Source organism: Myotis yumanensis, unplaced genomic scaffold (assembly GCF_028538775.1).
Source record: "Myotis yumanensis isolate MYYU_CA2020_CCGP unplaced genomic scaffold, mMyoYum1.0.hap1 SCAF_20, whole genome shotgun sequence".
Lineage (NCBI taxonomy): Eukaryota > Metazoa > Chordata > Mammalia > Chiroptera > Vespertilionidae > Myotis > Myotis yumanensis.
The window spans coordinates 4,989,538-5,017,088 of record NW_027223771.1 but is presented as its reverse complement, the minus strand read 5'-3'; the positions used below and the strand labels follow the sequence as shown (position 1 = coordinate 5,017,088).

Below are 27,551 nucleotides of genomic sequence, written 5' to 3'. Positions count from 1 at the left end.
AGTGAGGCCCACTCGGAGCCCAGGAGGGGAAGTGGCACATTCTTTGTCAGGCGTGACTCTCCCATTTATCTCCCGGCCCCTCCCTGTCCTGTGCAGACAACCTTCGGGGTTTCGCTCTGTCCCTATTGTCCCTCTGTCCTTGTGCAACAAAGAACAAAGTGTCCCCTTTGCAAAGTATTTATTACTTCCCCGCGTCCTGTGGGGTGAGCAGCTGTGGGTGACATAAAGCCGTTACATAGGAAGGGCGTCTTATCATCCTTCTGTTTCCCATGAACTTCTGGGCGCGCTCGGGCCAGGCCCCCGCCACCCTCTGGAGGGAACGTCCCAGGGTTTTGCTTCGTCTGCAATAACAGGGGCTGTCGTGTTTACTTGGTGTCATCGGAGGCGACCTCTTATTTTTTTATTTTTATTAGGATTAGTATTGCCTGTTGGGCTCTGTGTACTTGAAAGTTAAACCCTGAGGTGGGGTAGCTGCTTTGGCAAACAGACTGAAATGAATCCGCCTGCAACTGGGAGAAAAGGCATTTCCTTTGCCAAACAGGGACCACCGCGTGGCGGGGTGGCTTCGGGCTCTGAGAGCGCCAGCGGGGTGGGGCTGGGGTCCTGGGGTCTGATAGGATCCTCCCCAGATGCCTCTCACCACTAGGTGTCCCCTCGTTCTCATAAGATCAGAACTTGTGCTTCTGATGCAAATGCTTAAAAGCACTTAACTGTGTGACAAGCACTCGCAAGAGCGTTCATTCTCTCCACAGTCAAGAATGGTACGTGGCCTAAGAGAGAGGTTAAGAAACCAGCCCAAGGTCACACAGCTGGGAGATGGGAGAACCGCCTTCCTTTGCCAGAGCTAGCCTTTCCTGTAGACTTTTTAAAAAAATTGATTTCAGAGAGGAAGGGAGAGAGATAGAGAGAAACATCAATGATGAGAGAGAATCATTGTTCGGTTGCCTCCTGCACGTCCCCTGTTGGGGGGGGGATCAAGCCCACAACCCCGGCATGTGCCCTTGACCGGAATTGAACCTGGGGCCCATAAGTCCGCAGGCCGACGCTCTATCCACTGAGCCAAACCGGCTAGGGCTCCTATAGACTTTTTCTTCTGGTCTCGATTAGTTAAAATACCTGTACATTTCTACTATAAATTGTCCATTTCCTTCTAAACTAAAAAGTTAGCCCCTTGTTCCCACTTTCTTTCTCTCTGTCTCTCTCTCTCTCTGTCTCTGTCTCTCTCTCTCTCTCTTACACACACAGACACACACACTCACCCCCCCCCCCCCAGATGCCTGGTTTCTGTCATTTTTTCCAGCTCAGTTTGGTGATGAACACGATTCAAACGGCTCCTCCTCCATCAAAGGTGCCATCAAATGCATCGCATTCCCTTTTCCTGTCTGGATGATCGGACTTTAAAAAGAATTTTAGAAGAAGCACGAGGACTTTTCCCCTCTGTGTTTTAATGGGCAGCAATACGGAATACAATGGAAACGGCCAGGCTGCCTGATCCACAGCGAATATGTGGAGCATTCAGATCTCCTTCTCTGTTTCCCGTGTCTTCCCACCAGATCTTATCCAGAGATGTGGACCGCGTGAAAAGGATCACCATGGCGATATGGAATACACTCCAGTTCCTGAAAAGCTGCTTCCAGTGGGAGTCCACGCTGAGGAGCGCCATCGCGTTTGTGGTGAGCGGCCTCTTTCAGGCTCACGTGGTTGGTTTCCGAGGCCCAAGTTCACGTGCAGAACACGGGCTTTATGTTAACTGACATGAAGCAAAATGCAACACGGAACCTCGTAACAGTTCACACCTGGAAGGAAACTGAAAAACCTCAATGGGCCCTGGCCGGTGTGGCTCAGTGGCTAGAGCGTTGGCCTGCGGACTGAAAGGTCCCAGGTTGGATTCCGGTCAAGGGCACGTACCTCGGTCGCATGTTGGGTTCCTCTTCAGCCTCTCTACCTCCACTTCCTACCCGAGTTCTCTTACAAACTTTCCATGGAATGTTCTGGGCAAAAAAGGGAAAGTCAACACCATTGGTGGCTTCTTCCAGCGGGCACCCCGGCCGGCCTCTGCCAGGAGCAGAGCGTTTCCTCTTTCTTGAGCTTCGTTTCTGGCACCGGGAGGTGTAGGAAAACAGGTCTGTTGCCCGGGGTCATGCGGGAGAATGACAGCAATGATTAATGGGCTGCCGGGCCGATCTGAGGAAAGATTATACCCCAGGAGGAGGACCAGGTTGTCTTGTGTGGGGACTTCTGGTGGGAAGCAGAGCTTGGACGGGGGGTTGGGGGGGGGGGGCGGTGCATGGTCTGTTCCCTCTGCCGGGCCGTTCCCTGTGCAGATGCAGGCTGCCATGTCGCTCTCAAATCTCGGGGCCCTGCAGGACAGAAGATAAAGGGGTGCTCTAAGTGCTGGGCTCCAGACTGTGATTTTGCAAGGATCCCTGGATTCATGAGACTGTGGGAGGCCCCACTCTATGCGGGGGGGGGGGAGGGGGTTGTTTCTATTGGACATCATTGAAAAAAGTACAGAATCAAGTAGGAATGATGCAGGCATAACCTCTCTCTGGGTTGTGCTGAAGGTACTGGGGTTGAAAGTGCTCACTTAAACACGCTCAGTTTTCAGTTTTAAATATATATATTTCTTGATTGCAGAGAGGGAGAGGGAGAGAGAGAGAGAGAGACACATCAATGATGAGAGACAATCATGCTTCTGCTGCCTCTTGCACACCCCACACTGGGGATCAAGCCCACAAGCCAGGCGTGTGCCCTGACCAGGAATGGAACCGTGACCTCCTAGTTCATAGGTTGATGCTCAACCACTGAGACACACTGGCCTGGCTGGAGGCCTTTATATACTAGAAACTAGAGGCCCCGTGCATGAAATTCGTGCACAGGTAGGGTCCCCAGACCTGGCTGGCGATCAGGACCGATTTGTGGGGCAATCGGAGGGCTCCCCCGCTCTGACATCCGCCTTAGCTGGCCTGTGGCATGCGGGCTGGGGACAGCTCCTGTGTGAGCGTCTGCCCCCTGGTGGTCAGTGCACATCATAGCGACTGGTCGTTCTGCAAAATGGTTGATTTGCATATTAGGCTTTCATTATATAGGATTGGCTGCGGTGTGTAAGGGTTCCCTGCACAGATGTGAAGAGGACCCTTTGGGTGAAGCAGTACCCAGGGGGCTTTTCCTTCTCCTCCAGGTCCTGGGAGTCCCACCAGCCCCACACGCTAAGGGCAAAGGTGTAGGAATTTTGTTCTCCCTTCTGTTTTGTCAGATAACATGAAAGAGCCTGTTAATATCATGTTAATGTCTCTGTTTTCAGATGACACAAAGCAAGAATGTTACAGGATCACGTTTAGTATATTCTGGCTGTTCATTTTAAAGGCTTTATGAAAGCAAACCATCCGTCTTCTAGATTCCTTTGGATGTGTGTATGAATATATCATATCTTGATGAAAGCAGGCATTGAAGAAAAGCAGTCTGTTAAGACCTAGTCCACGTGGTGGCCGGTCAGAAGTAGATGGGCCGACATGAAATAACTTTTATCTTGTTGGACGTTCCAAGCATAAACCTCCCCTACCATGGGGTCAGTCCTACCCCCATAGACATTGGGGTCGTATTCCCAATAGTAAGCGAAGAAAGTTCGCTTTAATTCTCTTTAATACTACAAGTGTGGATGTTGCTGTATTCTGTTGAATTCGTTGTTATTGTAAGAAATTAAATTTGGGCTTTCTTCGAGTGGCCAGAGCATTCCAAACCACGCTTCTGCTGGCTCAGTGTTTTTGTTAGAGTGATGATGGAAAATCTTGCTCATTAGCTTTTTAAGTCTTTCTCTTTCCTCTACATTTTCTAGACATTTTTATGTCCTTTTCTGAGCTTTATTGGTTTGGTATAAAATATATATATATATATATATATATATATATATATATATATATGTGTGTGTGTGTGTGTGTATATATACATACATATATATATATATAGAATTTGTTCTCAAAAGGTAATGTTGCATTGTGATATTGGCATTATAGAATCAATTATATCTGTGGGTGTTTGGGTTTGGTTGGGTTTGGTTTGGTTTGGTTTTCTATCGGTATTTATATTTCTCACACCCCAATATTATATGTTAAAAAACCCAAAGAGACATTATGGCATACATGCATTAATTTTTTCATAGGACAATACAGCCTTCATTTGACAGATGGCATCCTCAGAAGATTATTTAAAACAGCAAAGGCCCCTCATGCTGCAGAAAAGGGCTGCGTTTGTGGAGTTGGCTGTCCTGCCAGTCCCGCAGGCCCACACCTATTGCAGCCAGGGAGGCAAGTCTGCGGGGCATTGATAGATTCCTTTTTTTATTAAATTTTTTCCTGGACCTTTGATGTTAAGAAGTAATCTAAATCGACCATATATCAATGGGCATCTTCATAAAGCTGGGCTTCTCACATCTGTGACTTTTCCCTGAATGTTTTGAGTGCAGAAAAATGAAGAACGTCTTCTTCAGAGTTGACAGGGCCTGTAATATGATGCTTAATTTAAAGCATCAATCACGCCCCCCCCACTTACCCCAATAAAGTTAAAAATACAATTCTCGACTTTCTTAGTGATATCCCATATTTAGCATATACAGAAATCTTCGTGTGTAGAGATCCCAGAATTTTGAGAAATGATTTCATATTAAACTTAGCCCTAGCTGATTCGGCTTGGTGGATAGAGCATTGGCCTGTCCAGGGTTCAATTCTGGACAGGGCACATGCCCGGGTTGTGGGCTTGGTCCCCAGTAGGGGGCGTGCAGGAGGCAGTTGATCAGTGATTCTCTCTCATCATTGATGTTTCTATCTCTGAAATCAATGAAAAAAAATATTTAAAAAAAGAAAAATAAAAGCAGGAGCAGCAATAACAGAACTAACCCTTCCAACACACACACACACACACACACACACACACACAGGCAAGCACACATGCACGCATGCACACGCACACACACACAAGCAGAGGGCATTTGGGAAACAAAAACATTTCTCGGTGGAAAATCTTGTGAGTACAGTTTAGGAACAATTTTAATATGAAATCTTAAGGATCGCTTGTCTATGATCCCTTCCATGGCCCAAGGAACATTAATGACAACTACACTGAAAATCTGTTTCCAAATGGACTATTAACATAGTGCTGGTCAAATTTATTTTTTAAGCCTTAGATATTTGTGGGTTAGCTGTGTCTAAAAAATGTACCTTTTCTTTAAGTCCTATCACCAGTGTATTCACAACTAGATGTACCTGCCTTTGATTAAATTTCAGCGGCTGTTTCTCCGTCCACCGGAAGTCACAGTCACATGTGCAAAGCAGACCTCACTGTCTGTTTGGTAGGTGTTTGTGCAGTTGTAGCTCAAAGACTCACAGGATTTCCCTGAAGCTGAAAAAAGTTACAATAACCACTTTTCCTGGAGGAGAAGAGTTTTTTTTATTTCGGAGAGGAAAGGAGAGGTGGGGAGAGATAGAAACATCAATGATGAGAGACAATCATCGATTGGCTGCCTCCCGCACACCCCCACTAAGGATCCAGCCCACAACCCAGGCATGTGCCCTGACCAGGAATGGAACAGTGACCACCTGGTTCATAGGTCAAGGGTCAACCACTGAGCCATGCCAGCTGGGAAGAGATATATATTTAAATATATATATTTAAATACATTTATATTGATTTCAGAGAGAAAGGGGGAGAGAGAGAGAGAGAGGAACATCAATGATGAGAGAGAATCATTGATCGGCTGCCTCCTGCATGCCCCCCACTGAGGACCGAGCCCACAACCTGGGCATGTGACCTTGACCAGAATCGAACCCAGGACCCTTCAGTCCATAGGCCGACACTCTATCCACTGAACCAAACCGGCTAGGGCTAAATATTTTTAAATGCATACCTATATATGCTAATATGCAAAATATATAAATACATAAAATGCTTAAACTATTTGACAGCTTATTATTTGATTCATTTAACATTTCAGATGATTTCCCAAACTTTCCTTTCCACAAAGGACCACATTATATACTTTTCAAAATATGTTAAAGGTTTTTCTCAGCAGTTTTTTCTACGAACAATCCATTATTGCAAATTGTGGTTATAATTTTTACAACATAATTGCACCTTCCATTGACAACTTCTCAGGCATTAACTAATTATGCCATTTAATAAAATTACAGTAATTGCATTAAAAGACTATCTGTTGAAAATGTAAAAGGAAAGTCTTACCTATTTGAGCATATTTTCGTGTTTATATTTTCAGTTCCATAATTAAATTTTACTTCCGGACAGAATCATGGCTCCACCGAGTAAAACCGGTTGGCATTTTGGGAGCGTCTTGATTTTGACTAGCAAGCGTTAGATCTTTATTTTATTTTAACCCCCGATTTTTTAATCCTAGGTACATGCCCATCTTCACATGGCCCCGTTAGATAAGAGGTGAATGGTTAATGCCCCGTTGTGTGCTGTAGGTCCAGCCCTATATGGGAACCCTCTGTCACAATCATGCCAACCCTGAGTTTTCTGTTGGGATGCCAGCACGCTTTCTGCTTTCTGTGCGTGGTCTGGTGAGGAGCCATGGCCTTCTGCAGATTCCAGTGGCTTCATTCAGTCTGGTTCTGCTGTGCAGAGAATCCTGACTATTGATCTGAACTTGATCCTGATGTTGAGATCTTAAATGAAGAGAAGACTCCTGGGAAGTCATGCCATTCCTTGACCCAGCCAATGCTTGGCCACTGTCCTCAGACTCTGCCCTCTCCCTCCTTCCCTTTCCACAACCGTTGTTGTCCAGCGTCTCATACACTGTGAGACAGATACAAAGATGACATCTATCTATATATATAAAAGCCTAAGTGACCTTCACGACAGGCCGATAGCTATGATGTGCACTGACCACCAGGGGGCAGATGCTCAATGCAGGAGCTGCCCCCTTGTGGTCAGTGTGCTCCCACAGCCAACCTCCTGTGGTCCCTCCCCCCGGCCGGCTGGCTCTGATTGGCCCCTATCTGGACTGGGCGAGATGGCCCCAATTGGCCCCAATCGCAGGCCAGGCTGAGGGGCCCCACCATGCATGAATTCGTGTACCGGGTCTCTAGTTTTCATTTAAGCAGTCATCAATCTTACCCCCTCTATTTCTCTCTCCCCAGCACCCATTCCCACCTCCTTCGCCACCCCCACCCATGTTCTTTCCTCCAGCTTCCTTCCACTTTGTAGTCAAATTAAGCGCCAAAGAAACACAAGAAAGGGGTGGGCAGATATTGGACCCCTTGCTTTTTTATTTCTGTTGATTTCAGAGAGGAAGGGAGAGGAAGAGGGAGATAGAAACATCAATGATGAGGGAGAATCATGGATCAGCTGCCTCCTGCACGCCCCTCCTGGGGATCGAGCCTGCAACCTGGGCATGTGCCCTGGACCGGGAATTGAACCGTGACCTCCTGGTTCCTATAGGTCGATGCTCAGCCCCTCAACCACTGGGCTGGGCACTGCTTTCTTTTTATTCCAACTCCTGCTCTGACCACCTGTGGACCCCATTAGAGGACAAAATCCATAGACAACTAACAACATCATCATCATCATTGTTTGGACCTGCATTTTCCTAGCTTTTTCTTGATCCTGTCCCCCCAGGGGTCAGCGCTCATGAGCCAAGTGGCCAAAAGGTGACCTGGGGAGCAGGGAGGGCCCTGGCAGATCTCTAACCCAGATCCACAGGCCCTGGATCTGGGGAGATTTAATTTTGTATTTTTAAAGAGCTGCGTACGTTTCCTTCCCTTTCCATCTGCTTGTGTATGGGGTACTGGGAATGAGCAAATATTTTGTCTGGTCCAAAAATTGAAAAGAATATTAGAAATGAAAAAGATGGAGGAATGGAAGGAGGGAGACAGAAGAAGAAGAAGGGAGGGAGAGAGAGAGAGAGGAAGAGAGAGAGAGGAGGGAATCAGCTGGTATGTGAGAAAGCCGTTATAACCAATTTCCTGCGTCAGTTTCGACCTGTTGGAGAACATGCACTTTGATTTCTGGCTAATTTGATACGGCCTTTTTTTTTTTTTTTTCCTTTTTTCTTTTCTTCAGTCCGAGCCGTGTCATTTGTTTCTGAGCTGTCCTTGCGTTAGCCTACCCGGCTGATCTCTGTGCTCCCCATCAGGTGGCCTGGGCCCTCCTTCTCGGGCTGGGCTTGGCGAGCGATGGCCCTTTCCTTGCTGTGCGATGCAGGTGCTGGCTGGGGGACCTGTCATTAGACCCACCCCGGGTGACACTTCCAACAGGGCCTGGCAGTCGTTCTGGCCGGCCGCCCGCTCCGATGTTTATGGAGAGAAACCTTTTCTTTGTGGTCTGGTGAGGCTTTACTGCGCTGGGTTTAGCGTTTTGCCACTTGATTTATGATTTAGGGAGGTGTGCGTTTGCTCTCTCGCCTGCTATCCCGGGGTTGTGTCATCGGCTTTTTAAATACAGTGGGGCTTTGACTTACGAGTGTCCCGACTAACGAGTTTTTTGAGATACCAGCTGTCTCTCGGCTGATTTTTTGCGTTGAGTTGACAGAGTAATTTGAGTTAACGAGCTCAGTCTCGGAACGAATTAAACTCGTAAGTCAAGGCCCCACTGTAATAGTTCTAATCTGGGGGGACGTGTTTCATTGGCCTGATAGTCTAACTTTCACTTTTAGGAAAAAGAGGTACAAAGACACATCGAAATGCCATTGAAGACTTCACGATCTAAGCCAGCGGTTCTCAACCTGTGGGTCGCGACCCCTTTGGCGGTCAAATGACCTTTTCACAGGGGTCGCCTAAGACCATCCTGCATATCAGATACTTACATGACGATTCATCACAGTAGCAACATGACAGTGATGAAGTAGCAACGAAAATAATTTTATGGTTGGGTCACAACATGAGGAACTGTATTTAAAGGGCCAGAAGGTTGAGAACCACTGACTAAGCCATGTTTGTCTACAGAATGGGTGGGGAACGTCCAGCCCGCGGGCCGTATCAGGCCCGAGAAATCATTTGGTCCTGTCCTGCCGCGGCATTAGGGGTGAGTTAATTACACATTTGACCGAATACAGAGCAGGGTAATTTTTAAGGTGATAATCTTGTATGGCCCACAAATGATGTTATAAATATCCACATGGCCTTTGGCAGAAAAAAGGTCCCCCCACCTGCTCTCCAGTGTTTACTTAGACTTTTTAATCTTCCTGTAATTTTCCTCAAACCCCAATCCACATTTTTCTGGCCCTTTAAAATGAATTCTATTTCTGCCCAAGCTTTTTCAAATTTTTTGCTTCAACTCATTGCCAGAGATGCTGCATTTTGCCAAGAAAAAAATAAAAAGGAGAGAAATACACTCCTTTGCTCCATTGGTGTTAAAACCAAACCCCTTGGCAACTGTGCAGTGGCTCTCAACCTTCTGGCCCTTTAAATATAGTTCCTCATGTTGGGACCCAACCATAAAATGATTTTCGTGGCTACTTCCTAACTGTCATGTTGCTACTGTGATGAATCGTCATGTAAATGTCTGATATGCAGGATGGTCTTAGGCGACCCCTGTGAAAGGGTTTCTCGACCGCCAAAGGGGTCGCGACCCACAGGTTGAGAACCGCTGGTTTACAGCCTGGAAATGCACGGAGCCATCAGAACGGGGAAATCGGAGGGGCCTTCATGTTCCTCCATCAAGGGAGAAACTGAAGGCTTTGTAACGTGATCTCCCGAGGCCTCCTGGCTCGTCCCAGCCCCTCCACCATGTCTGCAGTGTGTGACTGGTGGCCATGACCTCTGGAATCCTGGGTTTGTGCGAATGAGTTGCATCTACACAGTATCCATGCATTATGTCATTAAAAGTTAAAACAACACTTTTTTTCCTTCCGTCTTACATTTGGAAAACAGGTATATATTTTTTAAAAATATTTTTTTATTGATTTCAGAGAGGAAGGGAGAGGGAGAGAGAGAGAAACATCAATGATGAGAAAGAATCATTGATCCTATGCCTCCTGCACGCCCCCCACAGGGGGTCAAGCCCGCAACCCGGGCATGTGCCCTGACCAGGAATCGAACCAGGGACCCTTGAGTCTGCAGGCTGACGCTCTATCCACTGAGCCAAACCAAGCTAGGGCTGGAGAATATTTTATAAGTCTGTCGAGTGACTGCTCTGCAGGGTTGATACACCCTGGAGGAATAAAAACTGGTGTTTTTAAGTCAGGTGCCTGGCATGACCGTGCTGCTGCTGCTGAAAGTCTGTGTTTCGTGGCACTTGTAGTGAAATAATATCTTTTTTAAAAAAATAAATATTTTGATTTTTTACAGAGAGGAAGGGAGAGGGATGAGAGCGTAAGAAACATCGATGAGAGAGAAACATCGATCAGCCGCCTCCTGCACACCCCCTACTGGGGATGTGCCCGCAACCAAGGTACATGCCCTTGACCGGAATCGAACCTGGGACCTTTCAGTCCGCAGGCCGACGCTCTATCCACTGAGCCAAACCGGTCAGGGCATGAAATAATACCTTACATTGGTTTATTTGAAGAGCTACAGTATACTCAGTATGAATTTACTGATAGCAGCCTTTTTTTTTTCCCTGCTCTAGTTTAAGCCAGGTACATGCAATGATAAACTTTTTCCTAAGCGATTCCATAGCCAAAGCTGTGTTCCTTGGAATCCATGGATTGACACCCTCACATTTTTCCTAAGGAAATTCCTGTAGGCCAGTTCCCTCCTCGGCGTATAGCTTTGCAAAATGGACAGTGCGATGTGGGTTTCGCTGTTAAAAAATGAGCTGCCAGTGGCCACTGTCAAGTAACTACAGTTCTTTCTGTGAGTTTCACTTTGCATTTTATTGGGGATTTTAAAACTTTTACTAGTGTACGTATTTTCAAAAGAAAAAGGAATGATTTCCTGGAAATTTATTGCACACACACACACACACACATACACACACACACCCAAGGAGGAAGAAGGTAAGAGCGGGAAAGAGAAAAGAAAGAAAAAAAAGGAATACAGCAGATAGCCTGCCCATTGCTCAAGTTCACTTTAAAGATAGTCCTGCAGGTGGCGATAGAGTCTCATAAATGACGAAAATCCCAAAGGCGAATTCCTGTGGACTGCTGCTTGGGGACTTTAAGTTCAGCAATTTATTTTTAATTTGCTACAGTCATCTCCATGCAGAAATCATTAGTGAAAAAATGAAATTCTCATGTTGTGCAGTGTCCTCTGTTTCTGTAATAATTTTCTCAGCGGTTCTGTGCTGTGTTCATCTCTATGCACAAGGAAGAAGATCTAGCCGAGTGGGTACAGCTTTCTTATGGCAAATTACCATTTAAAAAATATATATATTTGCTTTCAGAGAAGAAGGGAGAGGGAGAGAGAGATTGAAACATCAATGATGAGAGAGAATCATGGATCGGCTGCCTCCTGCACGCCCCACACTGGGGATCGAGCCCGCAACCCGGGCATGTGCCCTGACCAGGAATCGAACTGTGACCTCCTGGTTTATAAGTCGACGCTCAACCACTGAGCCACACTGGCCAGGCACAAATTACCATTTTAAGCCTGTTTTTTCCCCCCTTTTATTTTTACTTAGCCTATAGCCAAAAAATGTGGTGCCTATGCCATTGGTAAGGTTTATGAAATGGTTTGCTATTCAGTATTAAGTTGCTTAGGCATAGTGCTCTGTGTGTGTGTGTATGTGTAGGTATATGTGTGTGTGTGTGTGTGTGTGTGTGCACAGACACATCTTTAAATCAAAGTTATCAGATCCAATTGTTTCCAGAGGACATTTCATCCCACAGCTAATTGTAGAAAGTTAGTTTTAATCGGAGCAGGATCACACATTTCTTGAAAGCTATTGTATCCAGAGTTAAACTTACAACATGCACAATTTCTTTTAAGACACCATTCCAGGCATAGTGGCTGTGATAACATTTTATTCAATTATTTTTGTTATTTTATTTTGGACATTAGACATGGTCAAAGCAAAGTTGAAGCATTCAGTAGATGTTTCTTTCCTGCTAGTTAAGGTTCAAAAGTTCTTGAATTGCTTTTTCTGAATGTATCTGTTTTCACTTGCAGTTTTTTCTTAGGTTTGGGTCTGAAAATGCTAAGGCGAAAGTGATTTTACTTAAACATAAAGCTAATTTTCAGCTCTCTTCTTTTCTTGTTGTCTCATTTTAAAAACCTTTGCAGTGCACATTTGCGAGGGAAACTGCCTTGATTCTAAGAAAATATAATCATTTTGGTTTAAATGCTTTAGACTTTAGATATTGAGTGTCATCAACAGATGACTGATGGCCTAGAGCAGTTATTTCAGTCTTGTCTCTCTTCTGAACATTTCACTAAGTCTTATGGGGAAGTTGAAAACCAATAAGGTCGTATATACCATATTGTTAGATACAGAATTTCTTATTTTTTTTAAAAAAAATACATTTTTATTGATTTCAAAGAGGAAGGGTGAGAGAGGAAGGGAGAGAGAGAAACATCAATGATGAGAGGGAATAATTGATTGGCTGCCTCCTTCACACCCCACACTGGGGACCGATCCCTCAACCCGTACATGTGCCCTGGGAATTGAACCGTGACCTTCTGGCTCATAGGTTGACACTCAACCAGAGCCACGCCTGTTGGACAAGAATTTCTGATAATTAAAGAAGGAGAGAAAGAAAAAGAAAAGCAAAACATCCTAGCCTTCTCATATCCTATTTCACTTGCTATTCCAATTACTCATGAGGGAGGAGAGTAGAAAGCAAGTCACACTCTCAGAAAACCTATTTCGCTGCCTCCATAGAAAGAATATTCAGTTCTTGCTCTGTTAGCAGCTGACCAAAATCGAATCCATTAAAAATATATATATATATTGTGGTAAGCAGTTCTTGAAAATGTTTATAATAAATGGTCAAGGCCAAGCTTCCACCGTGAGATAAGCCGTTGGGACAGGATGTTTGTCAGGAAGTAGGTCACTGCCTGAGCAGTGTCCTGCCGTGTAGCCCGCAGGATAAACGAAGGTTTAACAGCGTGCAGTGCAAGGAGTTTATTTGGTTTCCCCTCTTGGCTTGCTTTTGCATATATCTCAGCGTTGTTTATTGCACATGGTGTTTCTTCCCTCAATGACTCATTTTATAGACAAAAAGCATCCAATGTTTTGAAAATGCCCCCCACCCCATGCCCCTTGCTCATTGAATGACCTACACATAGTAATGGAACTGAGTCACTTTTTCAGAATGGACGTTGTAGCTTGAAAAATAGTAAGACAGCCCTAGCCGGTGTGGCTCAGTGGATAGAGCGTCGGCCTGCCGACTGAAGGGTCCCAGGTTCGATTCCGGTCAAGGGCACTTGCCTAGGTTTCTGGCTCAATCCCCAGTAGGGAGCGTGCTGGAGGTAGCCGATTAATGATTCTGTCTCATCATTGATGTTTCTATCTCTCTCTCCCTCTCCCTTCTTCTCTAAAATATATATATATAGATATACGTATCTATATCTATATCTGTCTGTCTATCTATATAAAATAAGACAGTTGTGAAAGACTATGGCCCAGAAGTTTCGCCCTCATCTTAAAAATACAAGAAACATTGCTGAGAATCATAGCGATTTTCCTGCTTTTTCTTTTTTTAAAAAATATATTTTTATTGATTTTAGAGAGGAAAGGAGAAGGAGAGAGAGAGATAGAAACATCCATGATGAGAATCATTGATCAGCTGTCTCCTGCACACCCACTACTGGGGCTTGAGCCCACAACCCCGGGCATGTGGCCTTGTCCGGAATCAAACCCCGGACCCTTCAGTCCACAGGCCGATGCTCTATCCACTGAGCCACACCAGCCCGGGCTTCCTGCTTTTTTCTGATTGCAGTCCAGCCCCAGAGGTAGTGGACAGCGGTGCTCAAGAATGATGCCTCCTAAGTAGACGACACCTGTGGTCACACACCAGTGACAAGAGATCAAAGGCACTGGCTGCAGAGCCTTAGGGAAGCATTATGTGTCTGCGGCCTGATCTATTGTCTGGGAGGTCAGAGAGTGTTAATGCACTCTGCAAAGATTACCCTGCCTCTCTAATTGCTCCCACACTTCCTTAAAGGATTTAAACAGCCAGGAAGGTGACGCTCCTTGTCAATTTTTGTCTTCGGCCTGCCGTGGGAGTTTATCTGTCTGGCCGCTGAGACCACTAGATCAAGTCGCCCCGCTGGGATCAGCGGCGTCACCACACGGAGGAGGGAGGCAGGAGGAGACGTTATTTACAGCTCCATGACGACTTGCCCTCTACATGCTGTGCATTCCATCCTGGTGTTTACGTTGCAGAAATGAGGGCGTATCTGTGTTCGGAAGGGGGGGGCCGGACAGAGCCCAAGGGTTCACGTTGACTTTCCATCGAGTTTGTTTTCATAGTCTTTTCTGAAGGCCCTGACGCCCAGTGTGGCATGTCGCATTTCGGTTATTTTGATTAAAGACTTTGGGAAGAGCCCTGACCGGTTTGGCTCAGTGGATAGAGTGTCAGCCTGCGGAATGAAGGGTCCCGGGTTCGATTCCGGTCAAGGGCATGTACCTTGGTTGTGGACACATCCCTAGTAGGAGGTGTGCAAGAGGCAGCTGATCGATGTTTCTCTCTCATTGATGTTTCTAACTCTCTATCCCTCTCCCTTCCTCTCTGTAAAAATCGTATTTTAAAATAAAGACTTTGGGAAGAGTGGACTTGAAACATTTCCTCTGTGTTGCCTCCCCCACCAATGTACACACACACACACACACACACAGAGCCACTCCATTCTGAAATGTTGATCCTGAGTTAGGCACGTACAAGACTGACTCACATGTAGGATTTACTGACTTTGTCCAGATCATCCTTGTACATTTCAAATGTTGTGCAAACACGTTTTTTATAAAGCTCTCTTCTCACCCGGCCCGTGTGGCTCAGTGGTCGAGCGTCGACCTACGAACCAGGAGGTCACGGTTCGATTCCCACTCAGGGCACATGCCCAGATTGTGGGCTCCATCCCCAGTGTGGGGCGTGCAGGAGGCAGCCCATCCATGGTTCTCTCTCATCATTGATGTTTCTCTCTCTCTCCCTTTCCCTTCCTCTCTGAAATCAATAAAAATATATTTAAAATAAAATAAAATAAAAAGCTCTTCTCTGTGTTAGAGAATGATTACTGGATCCTGAGTGTCCAGAGATGACACAGCAATGTTTTTGTTATTTTATTTCATTTGTGTTTTTTCCCCCATTGATTTTCAGAGATGGAGACAGAGAGTAACATTGATGTGAGAGAGACACATCGATTGGTTGCCTCCCACACTCGCCCCTACCAGGGCCAGGGATCGAGCCTGCAACCTAGGTACGTGCCCTTGAGCGGAATTGAACCTGGGACCCTTCAGTTTTCGGGCCTATGCTCTATCCATTGAGCCACACCAGCAGGGGCGATGACAGTAATGTTATCAGACTCTGTATGTCTTATGTTGCTTTGATTATAACTGAGTATTTTCTAAATGAGACTGAAAAGCTTCAAGGAAGATTGTACCTGTTCCTTTTCCATGGCAGTTTGGGGGATACTAGGGATCTGTATGTGTGAGAGAAGATATTGAATCCCTTTCAGTCTCAGTCTATGCTACTGTAGAAATGAGGAGGCCAAGCCTGCATTTCGCCCTGAGAATTTTCTACCCACTGTGCACAGTTGCATCGTTGAGAGATCTGAATTCCTTGCCCTTCTGGTGTTGCTCAGTGGTTAGCGTCGACCAATGAACCTGGAGGTGTCAGTTCGATTCCCGGTCAGGGCACATGCCCAGGTTGCAGGCTTGGTCCCCAGTGTGGGGCGGGCGGGAGGCATCCGATCAGTGATTCTCTTTCATCTTTGCTGTTTCTCTCTCTCTCTCCCTCTCCCTTCCTCTCTAAAATCAATAAAATATATATATATGTATTTTAAAAAGAGGTATGAATTCCTCTAATTCTCATCGCTAATATATTTGGCCTAGACTGGTTGCTCCAAAGGTTTCCTTAAATCAGCGGTCGCCAACCTTTCGGACCTCACGGACCATCATTGGTCCACGGACCACCGGTTGGCGACCCCTGGCCTAGAGCCTGTAATATCATATTTATGTAGTTTGGGGAGGATTTCCTGTAATTCCAGATGGTAGTTGGAAAGATAGGTGTAGAAGGATTTTTTAAAACAAGAAATCCTTGCTCGGCCAGTGTGGCTCAGTGGTTGAGCATCGACCTATGAACCAGGAGGTCATGGTTCGATTCCCGGTCAGGACACATGCCTGGGTTGCAGGCTCGATCCCCAGTGTGGGGCCTGCAGGAGGCAGCCAATAGATGATTCTATCTCATCATTGATGTTTCTATCTCTCTCCCTTCCTCTCTGAAATCAATAAAAATATATTTTAAGAAAAGAATTTTCGTTTGCCCCATGGGATTTTCACACTTTTCAAATGATGCCACTGTATTTTATTCAAACTGTATAGAGCTGTCAGTGTATTCGTTACATGAATCTCCTGCAGCCCCTGAGCAGATGACAATTGCTAGAGCGTGTGGGGAGAGGGGGGACGGGAAGGGGGTGGGGGGACTGCAGGCGAGGGGGGACCCATTCGAACCCACATCTTCAGAAGCAAATTTCTCTCGCGTCTCCTGTTCCGGCCCCTGCGCGGACTGTCCCCTCGCTCTGCTTCCGATGGCACGTTCCCTCACGCTGTCGGGCGCCGAGACGGGATGTCTCATCTGTATATAAAAATTAAAAATTCAAACAAAAATCTGGCCCACATGAAGAACAGGCCCTCTGGGCATATGGTTCATTATGCATATTCGTTTAATTACTAAAACACTTGGGATGGCTTTCCTGCCCTCCCTTTCAACTCGCAAAGTCAGATCTCTTTGCACAGAAAATGGAGCACAGCACTGTGTTCTGCAGGAGGGGTGAAAAAAAAAGAGAGAGCTTTTGAAGAAATTTTTGGAATTCACCAAGAGGAGACATGATTCTCAGGATGAGACGGATAGCAGCAAGGATTTCTCTCTCTTTTCCTCTCTCTTTTTGTCTCCTCCCCCCCCGCCCCCATTTCTACCACTGCCCCCAAAGGCTAGTCTTACGGTGGTTAGTTTATATGAAAGTGGGCAGGGCAGGAATGCAAGAGTGTAGGTTTCATGTACGTTTCTCCGCAGCCACTCAAGTGTCAGGGCGAAGCTACTTTCTTTGGCCTGAAAGGGACTCGCGATGGAAGTGTGACTTTAATTGATTTTTCAGGGCTAACAGGTGGTGATAGCTCAGACCTGCCCCTGCCTCGTTGCCACTCCTGATGTGGGGTGCCGCGTAGGAGAGCTTTATTAAAATAAACCGTTTCCTGGCTTCGCCGTTACCTGAACATCTGCCTCCTGGTTTTTCAAGGGTCTTTGCCAATATTTCCCCTCCGTGCCTACATGGATCGGATCCTAGAAAAGAAAAGTGGCCAAAACCGGTTTGGCTCAGTGGATAGAGCGTCGGCCTGCGGACTGAAGGGTCCCAGGTTCGATTCCGGTCAAGGGCATGTACCTGGGTTGCGGGCACATCCCCAGTAGGAGATGTGCAGGAGGCAGCTGATCGATGTTTCTCTCTCATCGATGTTTCTAACTCTCTATCTCTCTCCCTTCCTCTCTGTAAAAAATCAATAAAATATATTTTTAAAAAAAAAGAAAGAAAAGAAAAGTGGAAGGAGCCTCTCTTCTCTCCATGTCAGCAGACTCTTCGTTTGGGGGTTTACAATTAGACAGAAACATGGTTGTTTCGGGAATTTCTTTTTGGTGGTGGTTGTTTTCACGTGGATTTCGGTTGCGCATTTATTTTCATGGTGCAACAGATTTTTTATTTTTGAACAGAACGGGCCAAAACTTGAACTTTTATTCTGGTGAACCTTTGATGGTTGACGTGAGGGAGTGTGTGAGTGTGTGTGTGTATTTATTTTTTCTTTTATTGATTTCAGAGAGGAAGGGAGAGGGAGAGAGAGAAACATCAATGGTGAGAGAGGATCGTTGATTGATCAGCTCCCTCCTGCACACCTCCTACTGGGGATGGAGCCTGCAACCTGGGCATGTGCCCTTGACTGGAATCGAACCTGGGACCCTTCATCTGCAGGCCGACGCTCTATCCACTAAGCCAAACCAGCTTGGGCCAGAGAACACTTTTCTAGAACGTTCTGTGCACTTAGCAGACAATTAGAGCCCCATTGGACTTGTACCACGGAGGGTGCCTCCCGTGCCAACAATTCTGCTTCGGAAGTGAGTGAGACGCTTACTGGTACATTTAATGGAATTTTTTTTGTCTTGACCTCTTCAGGATACCCAGCTTTATGGGGAATAAATGTGTGAGGATGTTTTTCTCCCGTCCTTTAATCAGAGCAGAGAATTTGCTGATGGCTCTGGAAGATGTATTTACCCAAATCGGACTTTCAACTGCTCAATTACCAGCTTCTGCAAAAAACAAACAAACGAAAAACCACATAATGAGAAATTCATTGTCTGATCCTTGACCAGAAATTATGATCATTTTAGGAGGGAAAGAGCCAATAGTTGCAACATATTAGATGCCTTCTTTCTTCATTTCGTTTAGTGCTGTTCTACTTTTTCAACTAGCAGTTCTGCCTTCATGAGGGGTGTGGGTTTTTATTGGACCATAGATGAGCGGTTGACTTTCTCCATTTACATAAAGTCATCAAGAAATGTAGAGGGTGGCCAGTTAGCACGATGCAAACCATGGGGATTTTAAAAATTTATTTGTATTGATTTGGATTTTTATTAGAGAGGAAGGCAGAGAGAGAGAGAGAGAGAAACATTGATGAGAGAGAATCATTGATTGGCTGCCTCCTGCACGCCCCCTGCTGGGGATCGAGCCCACAACTGGTGCATGTGGCCTGACCTGGAATGGAACTGGTGACCTCATGGTGCATGGGAAGATGCCCAACCCACTGCACCACACTGGCCGGGCAAACCACGGGATTTTAATAAACGTTTCAGATTCAAACGAGAATACAGATTATGTACTTAGGAAAGAAGCTTGTGTATAAATACAGATGAGAAGCGTTGTTTTTTTTTCTGTTGTTTTTTCTTGAATCCTGTCGTACATGCAAAAGGAGAAAGTAAAACCAGCAGAAACTCCATCCTTAAAGAATGCGGCCTGAAAGTCTCTCATTTGTTCTAAGTTGATAAGTTACATGGGTGACTTTTACCCAGCACTGGCGAGCTGGCAGCTGATAACCACAAGTTACCGCATTTCATCTTGTGGGACCACCTGTGAGTTTGAAAAGAAAGTGGGGCGTTAAGTCTGGAAATAATGTGCCCGAGATGTCACTCCTGCCTCGTGAAATAATTTCCAAGTGTTCTTTTCCTCTTTGTCCTACTAATCCGCGTGTTACTTGGAGGCAGGGCTGTGTCTTCGCGGCGTCCTTGTTTCCGGGGACCATTGCGGCATAGGCACTTGGGTTCAAACCCAAGCTCTCGCTTGTCCTTTCTGTGGGAGGGTCCCAAGTCAGAGGCAGATAGAAATTGGGCAGGTGAAGTGCGTAGCTTGTCTGATGTAGGCATTCCTGGCCCATCATTTTGTTGGGGGCCATCCAGCCTTAAAATTGGAAGACTTTAAGATTTTTTAAAATTCTAATATGTATGTGTGTGTGTGTGTGTATTTGTTAACCCTCACCCAAATATATTTTTCCATTGATTTTTGGAGAGTGGCAGGGAGGAGGAGGAGAGAGAGAGAGAGAGAGAAACATCAATGGGAGAGAGAGACACAGATTAGTTGCCTCCTGCACCTGCCCCAACCAGGGCCGGGGATCGAGCCTGCAACCAAGGTACGTGCCCTTGACCTTAATCGAACCTGGGACCCTTCAGTCCGCAGGCCAGTGCTCTATCCACTGAGCCAAACTGGCTAGGGTGACGATTTTAAGATTCTTAAAGAGGCCGAAACTGGTTTGGCTCAGTGGATACAGCGTCGGCCTGCAGACTGAAGGGTCCCAGGTTCGATTCCGGTCAAGGGCATGTACCTGGGTTGCGGGCACATCCCCAGTGGGAGATGTGCAGGAGGCAGCTGATCGATGTTTCTCTTTCATCGATGTTTCTGACTATCTCTCTCCCTTCCTCTCTGTAAAAAATCAATAAAATATATTTAAAAAAAAAAGATTCTTAAAGAGACTTTGAAAATCTGGAATGTTTTACCTGAAATAGTTGGATTTTAAAATATTGGAAGCCAATTAAAAAAGGAATCCCCTCTCCAGTTAAAATAAACCTTATGGTTGGCAAAATTTGGCGTGTGGCCGGCCTCTTGGAGACCGTGGTGTTTGCATACGACTGTCCCTCCGTTCTGGTACAATACATCTAGGAGCAGACAGCTGAGTCGGTCGGATAGGGAATGGGGTTTCCAGGTACAGGGCCGTATCGGTCTGCTCCAGAGTGTACCTGGCCAATCGTTTCTTCCTCATTCTACCCGTTCTACAACTGCATTAATCAGTGTGTGTGTGTGTGTGTGTGTGTGTGTGTGTGTGTGCCTGTTTGTACCCGTTTCTAAAAGCTGCTGTAGTGAGAGTCCTGGATTTAATTCCCTGAAGTCACTGAGGAGGCATGGAAGATGGTTCCCATTCCGTGTTCTCAAGCCGTGATTTGGTCTTGTCTTCCCGTCAGGTGTTCCTGGTCACGGTGTGGAATTTTGAGCTGTACATGGTCCCCCTGGCGTTGCTGCTGCTCTTTGCCTATAATTTCATCGAACCCACGAAGGGGAAGGCGGGCAGCACCCACGACTCCCAGGTAGGCCAAGATGCCAAGAACTCTGATGTTTGACTTGAGACAAAGGTGTTAACAATGATAAGCCAGCACCGCCAGCACCACCACTAAATCATGGCCCAAGTCCATTTGGTTTGATCCTGGAGGATCCACCTTGTACATATGTCCATGTTATAGTAGAGATCTTTAATACACACACACACACACACACACACACACACACACATACATAAATTTTTTTATTGATTTCTGAGAGGAAGAGAGAGGGAAAGAGAGATGGAAACATCAGTGATGAGAGAGAACCATGGATCAGCTGCCTCCTGCACACCCCACACTGGGGATGGATCCCACAACCTGGGTATGTGCCTTGACTGGGAATGAATCGTGACCTTCTAGTTCATAGGTCGATGCTCAACCACTGAGCCATCCTGGCTGGGCTAGAAATACATGTTTTTACTGATTTGAGAGAGAGAGGTAGGAAGAGGGAAAGAAAGAGAGAGAAACATCGATGGCAGAGAAACATTGATCAGCTGCCTCCTGCATGCCCCATACCTGGGGATCAAGCCTGCAACCCAGGCACGTGCCCTGGACTTGGAATCGAACTGGCGACCTCTTGGTGCATGAGATGACGCTCAACCCACTGAACCACACTGGCCAGGGCTGTAGTAGAGATCTTGTATCAGGTGTCATCTGGGGTCTTCTCTGTGTTTCTGAGTCTTGGGCTATTTCCTCAGAGTCTGGAGAGCCCTGTGGTCCTCGGTCATCTGTCCCGTGCCAGCAGCACGTGTCCGTGGGCACCTCTGTGCTCCGTAAGGTTAAGGTGAAGAACATTGTCAGCCACGAAAGAAAAGTCCCTCCAGGGGACGCAGAGCATCTGGAGGCTGCCTCGGCCCCTCCACCCAGGCTCCCCATTCAGTGCTCACCTCCGGCCTGAAGGCTCCGGGGGTTCTCAGAGGCTTGCCGACTCCCAGGGAAGCCCCCGCCCGTGTGGGCATGCGTCCCTCTGCTCCTGTGCCCATGTTCCTGCTGTGATTCTCAGACTTGCCAGCAAGGCTTCCCCTCAGAGACACCGGCCTCCACTCCCTGTCCTTCTTCCCCAGCTCTTCCCCCCTCGTTCTCTCCTCACACACCAGGGATCTCTCCTCTCCCCCCTCCACTCCCCACCCTCCCCGTCCACTCCCCACCATGAGCGGGAACCTGTATGTATTGGCTTCTTTTATGGTATAATCCTGGCATTCCAGGTTCAAAAACCCAGCAGTTTTTTAAACAAAAGTCTAAGATTTTGAGACTTGGTAACAGATCAGCGTCACATTGGGTTTTTCTAGACGCAAAAGGGGACTGTCTTCACATAGTTTTCCTTAGCATGTTCTCATGATTGAAAAAATCATCTCTGGCCGAAACCGGTTTGGCTCAGTGGATAGAGCATCGGCCTGCGGACTGAAGGGTCCCAGGTTCGATTCCGGTCAAGGGCATGTACCTGGGTTGCGGGCACATCCCCAGTAGGAGATGTGCAGGAGGCAGCTGATCGATGTTTCTCTCTCATCGATGTTTCTAACTCTCTATCTCTCTCCCTTCCTCTCTGTAAAAAATCAATAAAATATATTTAAAAAAAAAAAGAAAAAATCATCTCTGGCCCGGCTCGTGTGGCTCAGTGGTTGAGCTCAGACTCCTGAACCAGAAGGTCACAGTTCGATTCCCAGATAGAGGGCACGTTCATGCCCGGGTTGCAGGCTCCATCCCTCGTAGGAGGCGTGTAGGAGGCAGCCAATCAATGATTCCCTGTCATCATTGATGTTCCTCTTTCTCTCCCCCTCCCTTCCTCTCTGCAATCAGTTAAAAAATAAAATAATAAATGAATAAATATTGCAGCGGTATGATTGAAATTCACCTGTTCTAGAGACAAGGTTTTAAAACGAATCTGAACCTACCTGTTCGCATCACAGCCCGTGCTGGGACCCCCCGAACTAAAGCGGGGCGTCCTTTAGGCCAGATCAAGGCCTTGTCTTCCCTCCCTCACCTGCTCCCCCACCCAAACCCGAAGCCCAAGGAGAACAGTGAAACCGTAAAGAAACCTCTAACTTACTCTCGAGGTGAATGATATTCAGACTCACGCACTTCTACTGTCTAACGTTCCCGTAATGGCCCCCACGGAGCAGAGAAATCGCTCTCGCAGTGAACCCCGCACAAACGGAGAGCGGTCCTCTCGGCCTTACCGTAGCGGCCGGTTCATCTGTCAGGAGGAGAACAAAACTGTTTAGAGGAGGCCCAGCTCAGCATTGCCACCTGGAAGCTGGGTGCCTTCCAAGGCCTCTAGCCTCATGGCCGTATTTATCTCGAAGTTTTATGGAGATGAGGCGTGTTGTGTGCATTGTTGCCACGGCGCCCCTGAACTCTCAAAGCGTTCTTGTTAAGAGTGTTTTCGCATGTTGGATTTTAAAAAGACTACCGCTTAAATTCTGTAGACATGTTTTTCTTTTTTCTTAATCCTCACCCCGGCGATATTTTTCCATTGATTTTTAGAGAGAGCGGAAGAGAGAGGGAGAGACAGAGAGAAATATCGATGTGAGAGAGACACATGGATTGGTTGCCTCCTGCACACGCCCTGACCAGGGCCTGGGCCGGGGAGGAGCCAGCAACTGAGGTACATGCCTTTGACCGGAATCAAACCCGGGACCCTTTGGTCCGCTGGCTGATGCTCTATCCACTGAGCCAAACCAGCTAGGGCTGTAGCCTTTTTTTTTTCTTTTTTTCTTTTTTATTTCAGAGAGGAAGGAGAGGGAGAGAGAGATAGACACATCAATGATGAGAGAATCACTGACCAGCTGCCTCCTGCACGCCCCCTACTGGGGATTGAGCCAGCAACCTGGGCATGTGCCCTTGATTAGAATCGAACCCGGAACCCTTCAGTCCTCAGGCTGATGCTCTATCCACTGAGACAAACCAGTTAGGGCTGTATACATTTTTCTTTCATGTGAATGAGTTTAGTTTGCCTTTGGTCATTTCAGCTGATATTTTATTATTAACTAATTGTGGGGTTTCCTTTCAGGAGAGCACGGAAGTCGATGACGAGGAGGATGAAGATGACAAGGTGAGTGTGTCCACGGAACCTCTCGACAGGGAAGGAACATTCTTTTTTTTTTTTTTTTTTTTGTTAATCTTCACCGGAGGATATTTTTCCATTGATTTTTAGAGAGAGAGGAGGGGATAGGGAGAGACAGAGAGAAACATTGACGTGAGAGAGACACAGCAATTGGTTGCCTCCTGCACGCACCCCATCAAGGCCAGGGAACCTGAAACTGAGGTACGTGCCCTTGACCGGAATCAAACCCAGGACCCTTCAGTCCGAGGGCCGATACTCTATCCATTGAGCCACACCAGCCAGGGCGGGACATTCATGTTTTCAGCAGATAGCTTCCTTCCCGGTTGTGTCAGATGCTTTTATTTTTTTGTACTATAGAGTAGCCAGCAGATTAATATTCATATCATTTACAAAGGATATCTGTCCCTTTCTAAGATATATCTATTTGTTTCTTTTCATTCATTTGTAAAAAGGAGGGTGAAAAGGGGCAAAATGTAAGAAATAATTGAAATAGTAGAAAAAGCATAGCTGTAGGCCCAGCCAGAGTGGCTCAGTGGGTGAGCATCGACCTATGAACCAGGAGGTCATGGCTCGATTCCTGGTCAGGGCACATGCCCGGGTTGTGGGCTCGATCCCCAGTGTGGAGTGTGCAGGAGGCAGCCGATCCATGGTTCTCTCTCATCATTGATGTTTCTCTCTCTTCCTCTCTGAAATCAATACAAATATATTAAAAAGATAAACTAGCAGAGTGGGAGGGGGGCTGTCCTTGGCTGCGGGCGAAGGCGCGCTTCTCCGTGGCGTCTGGAAGGTCGACGGAGGGTCGCCGGGGAAGTCACAAGTAAATCAAGTGACATTGCTCCTCCTTCAGGCTCCGGCCCGCGTGCTGCGGGGTGGTCACCCACTTCAGAGCTGTCACTTCCCCAGCTGTTGCTGGCAGCGCGTGCAGCTCTCCGTCTGGGTACATCTGTCCTTTCCCTTCTCCTGGGAGAAGCTCTCAAAGCCGGTGCTTCTGTTGTCATTACGCTTTCAGACAAACCTTCTGGAATAAGATGAAAAAAAAGGGAAATGCCAAATGCAATGCTACTAGCTTAATGGACTTCAGTCCTCAGAACCTGTGGGTATGTGGGGGGGGTGGGGGGGGGGCGGGAGGTGCTGGGAGAGACGCATGGTATAGCGTTTCGGATGCTTAAGGGGGAGGGGGAGACCTTAACAGTTAGAATCCAATATAAAATGCCCAGGAAATAGCAATGAATATAAAAACACGGGCTCTGTGACACAGAGGGCCTTCAGATGAATCAAGAGAGGCAGATGGTTTTGCCCATTTGTAGCGCATTGAGGGGATTCCGGAGTAAACCTTATTTGTGGTGTTAAAATGATCATTCGTAGCAACATAATGAAATCAAGTAGCAAAATACGTTTTTAAAGTAAATTGCCCTTTTTCAGAAACAAAGGTCACACAGATGCAACTTTCTTCTTTTTTTTAAAAAAAATATATTTTATTGATTTTTTACAGAGAGGAAGAGAGGGGGATAGAGAGTTAGAAACGTCGATGAGAGAGAAACATCGATCAGCTGCCTCTTAACACACCCCCTACTGGGGATGTGCCCGCAACCCAGGTACATGCCCTTGGCCGGAATCGAACCTGGGACCTTTCAGTCCACAGGCTGAGGCTCTATCCACTGAGCCAAACCGGTCAAGGCACAACTTTCTTCTTGATGAATTGATGTTGAGTGGCTTCCAGGTGACGTAGCTCCTTGAACATTAGAAGTAGAGATAGCCAAGCCAAAGTGCATGATGGGAAGGCTTCTCAAAGGAAACAGGTCTTTTTTTTTTTTTCATTAACATGTTTTTATTGATTTTTGGAGAGAGAGGAAGGGAGAGGGATAGAGAGATGGAAACATCCATGAGAGAGAAACATTGATCAGCTGCCTCCTGCATGGCACTGAGCCCACAGCCGGGCATCTGTCCTGACCTGGAATCGAACTGTGACCACCTGGTTCCTGGGTTGATGCTCAACCACTGAGCCACACCGGCCGGGAGGAAACACAGTTTTAAAGGAAAATTTCCGTTTTAATGAAATTATGTTAAACCTGTACTAGGAACTAGCCTACATTTTATTAACCAAGGCTTGAAAGTGAGGAAGATTTCTTTCCCATTGGCCAACCCTTTGTAAATGACCCACCCAGGGACGGGAAGGCAATGAGTGAGAAGTCGGTGGTCAGTGAACTGGACGCAACAGCGTCAGCCCTTGGACCACAGGCCATGGGTTGTCCAGTTCAAACCTTACACTCGGGTGTCTCCAGGTCTCCCTCAGGGTCTGGAGGCAGAGCCATCCGGGCTGCGCTTCTAGCCTTTCCAGGCGAGGATGACTGAGTCGGAACCACAGCATCTACAGCAGCGGTTCTCAACCTGGGGGTCGCGACCCCTTTGGGGGTCGAACGACCCTTTCACAGGGGTCGCCTAAGACCATCGGAAAACACATAGATAATTACCTGTTGTTTTTGTGATGAATCACAATGCTTTCATGATGTTCAATTGGTAACCATGAAAATACATCCTGCATATCAGATATTTACATGACGATTCATAACAGTAGCAAAACGACAGTGATGAAGTAGCAACGAAAATAATTTTATGGTTGGGGGTCACCACAACATGAGGAACTGTATGAAAGGGTGGCGGCATGAGGAAGGTTGAGAACCACTGGTCTACAGGGATGAGCTGTGGAGCTATGGGGTCAGCCTGTCCCACGCTGAGGGCCTTGTGATCCGTCTCCCCTCCATTGCCTCCTGGACAGTTTGGTTCTTGAGATCCTTTGAGTGTAGTTGCAGTATCTTCAGAGGGACTTCATTTATTTATTTTTTAAATCTTTATTGTTGAAAGTATTACATCTATTTCCCCCCCCCCCCCCCCCATTGACCTCATCTAGCGCACCTCCCACTCCAGGCCCTCTCCCCCCACTGTCTGTGTCCACGGGTTATGTACATATGCATACAAGTTCTTTGCTTGATCTCTTCCCGCCTTCCCTTTGAGATTCCACAGGCTGTTCATGCTTCTATGTCTCTGGATCTATTTTGTTCATCAGTTTATTTTGTTCATTAGATTCCACATCATAGGGCCTTTAATAGCCTGAGCACAGCCATGGTTGTTCTTGCTTCCTCAATTTCATATTCCTGTGAAATCTTCTAGAGCAGGGGTCCTCAAACTTTTTAAACAGGGGGCCAGTTCACTGTCCCTCAGACCGTTGGAGGGCCGGACTATAGTTTAAGAAAAAGCTGTGAACAAATTCCTATGCACACTGCACATATCTTATTTTGAAGTAAAAAAACAAAACGGGAACAAATACAATATTTATATTTGCATGTGGCCCGCGGGCCGTAGTTGGAGGACCCCTGTTCTAGAGGAATTCGTCTAAAATGAAAATGTAACTGTTTATGCCTCTCCCGCTTAACACAGCCAGTCTTTGGTGAGCCTGGTGAAGATTCTAGTCCTCTTCCATATCTTCTCACTCTCACTTCTTTTTCTTAAAAAATATTTTAAAAAAATATTTTTATTGAGAGAAAGAGACATCAATGATGAGAGAGAATCATGATCGGCTGCCTCCTGCACACCGCCTACTGGGGATGGAGCCCGCAACCTGGGCATGTGCCCTTGACCGGGAATCAAACCGTGACCTCCTGGTTCATAGGTTGACACTGAGTTACACCAGCCGGGCTCACTCTCACTACTTTAAGATATTTGTTCCAGAACTGGTTTGGCTCAGTGGATAGCATG

General features: G+C 46.6%; 1 protein-coding gene across 4 annotated transcripts in view; it reads left to right on the top strand.

The window, feature by feature from the left end:
* Positions 1-27,551, top strand: part of MCTP2 (multiple C2 and transmembrane domain containing 2) — a 136,042-nt gene that overhangs the window by 86,829 nt on the left and 21,662 nt on the right. For all 4 annotated transcript variants that reach the window (XM_070400617.1, XM_070400619.1, XM_070400621.1 and 1 more), the window contains 3 exons: positions 1,554-1,673; positions 20,600-20,722; positions 23,745-23,786. In XM_070400617.1, coding sequence (XP_070256718.1) covers positions 1,554-1,673; positions 20,600-20,722; positions 23,745-23,786 — 285 coding nt within the window. The remainder of the gene's footprint in view (positions 1-1,553; positions 1,674-20,599; positions 20,723-23,744; positions 23,787-27,551) is intronic.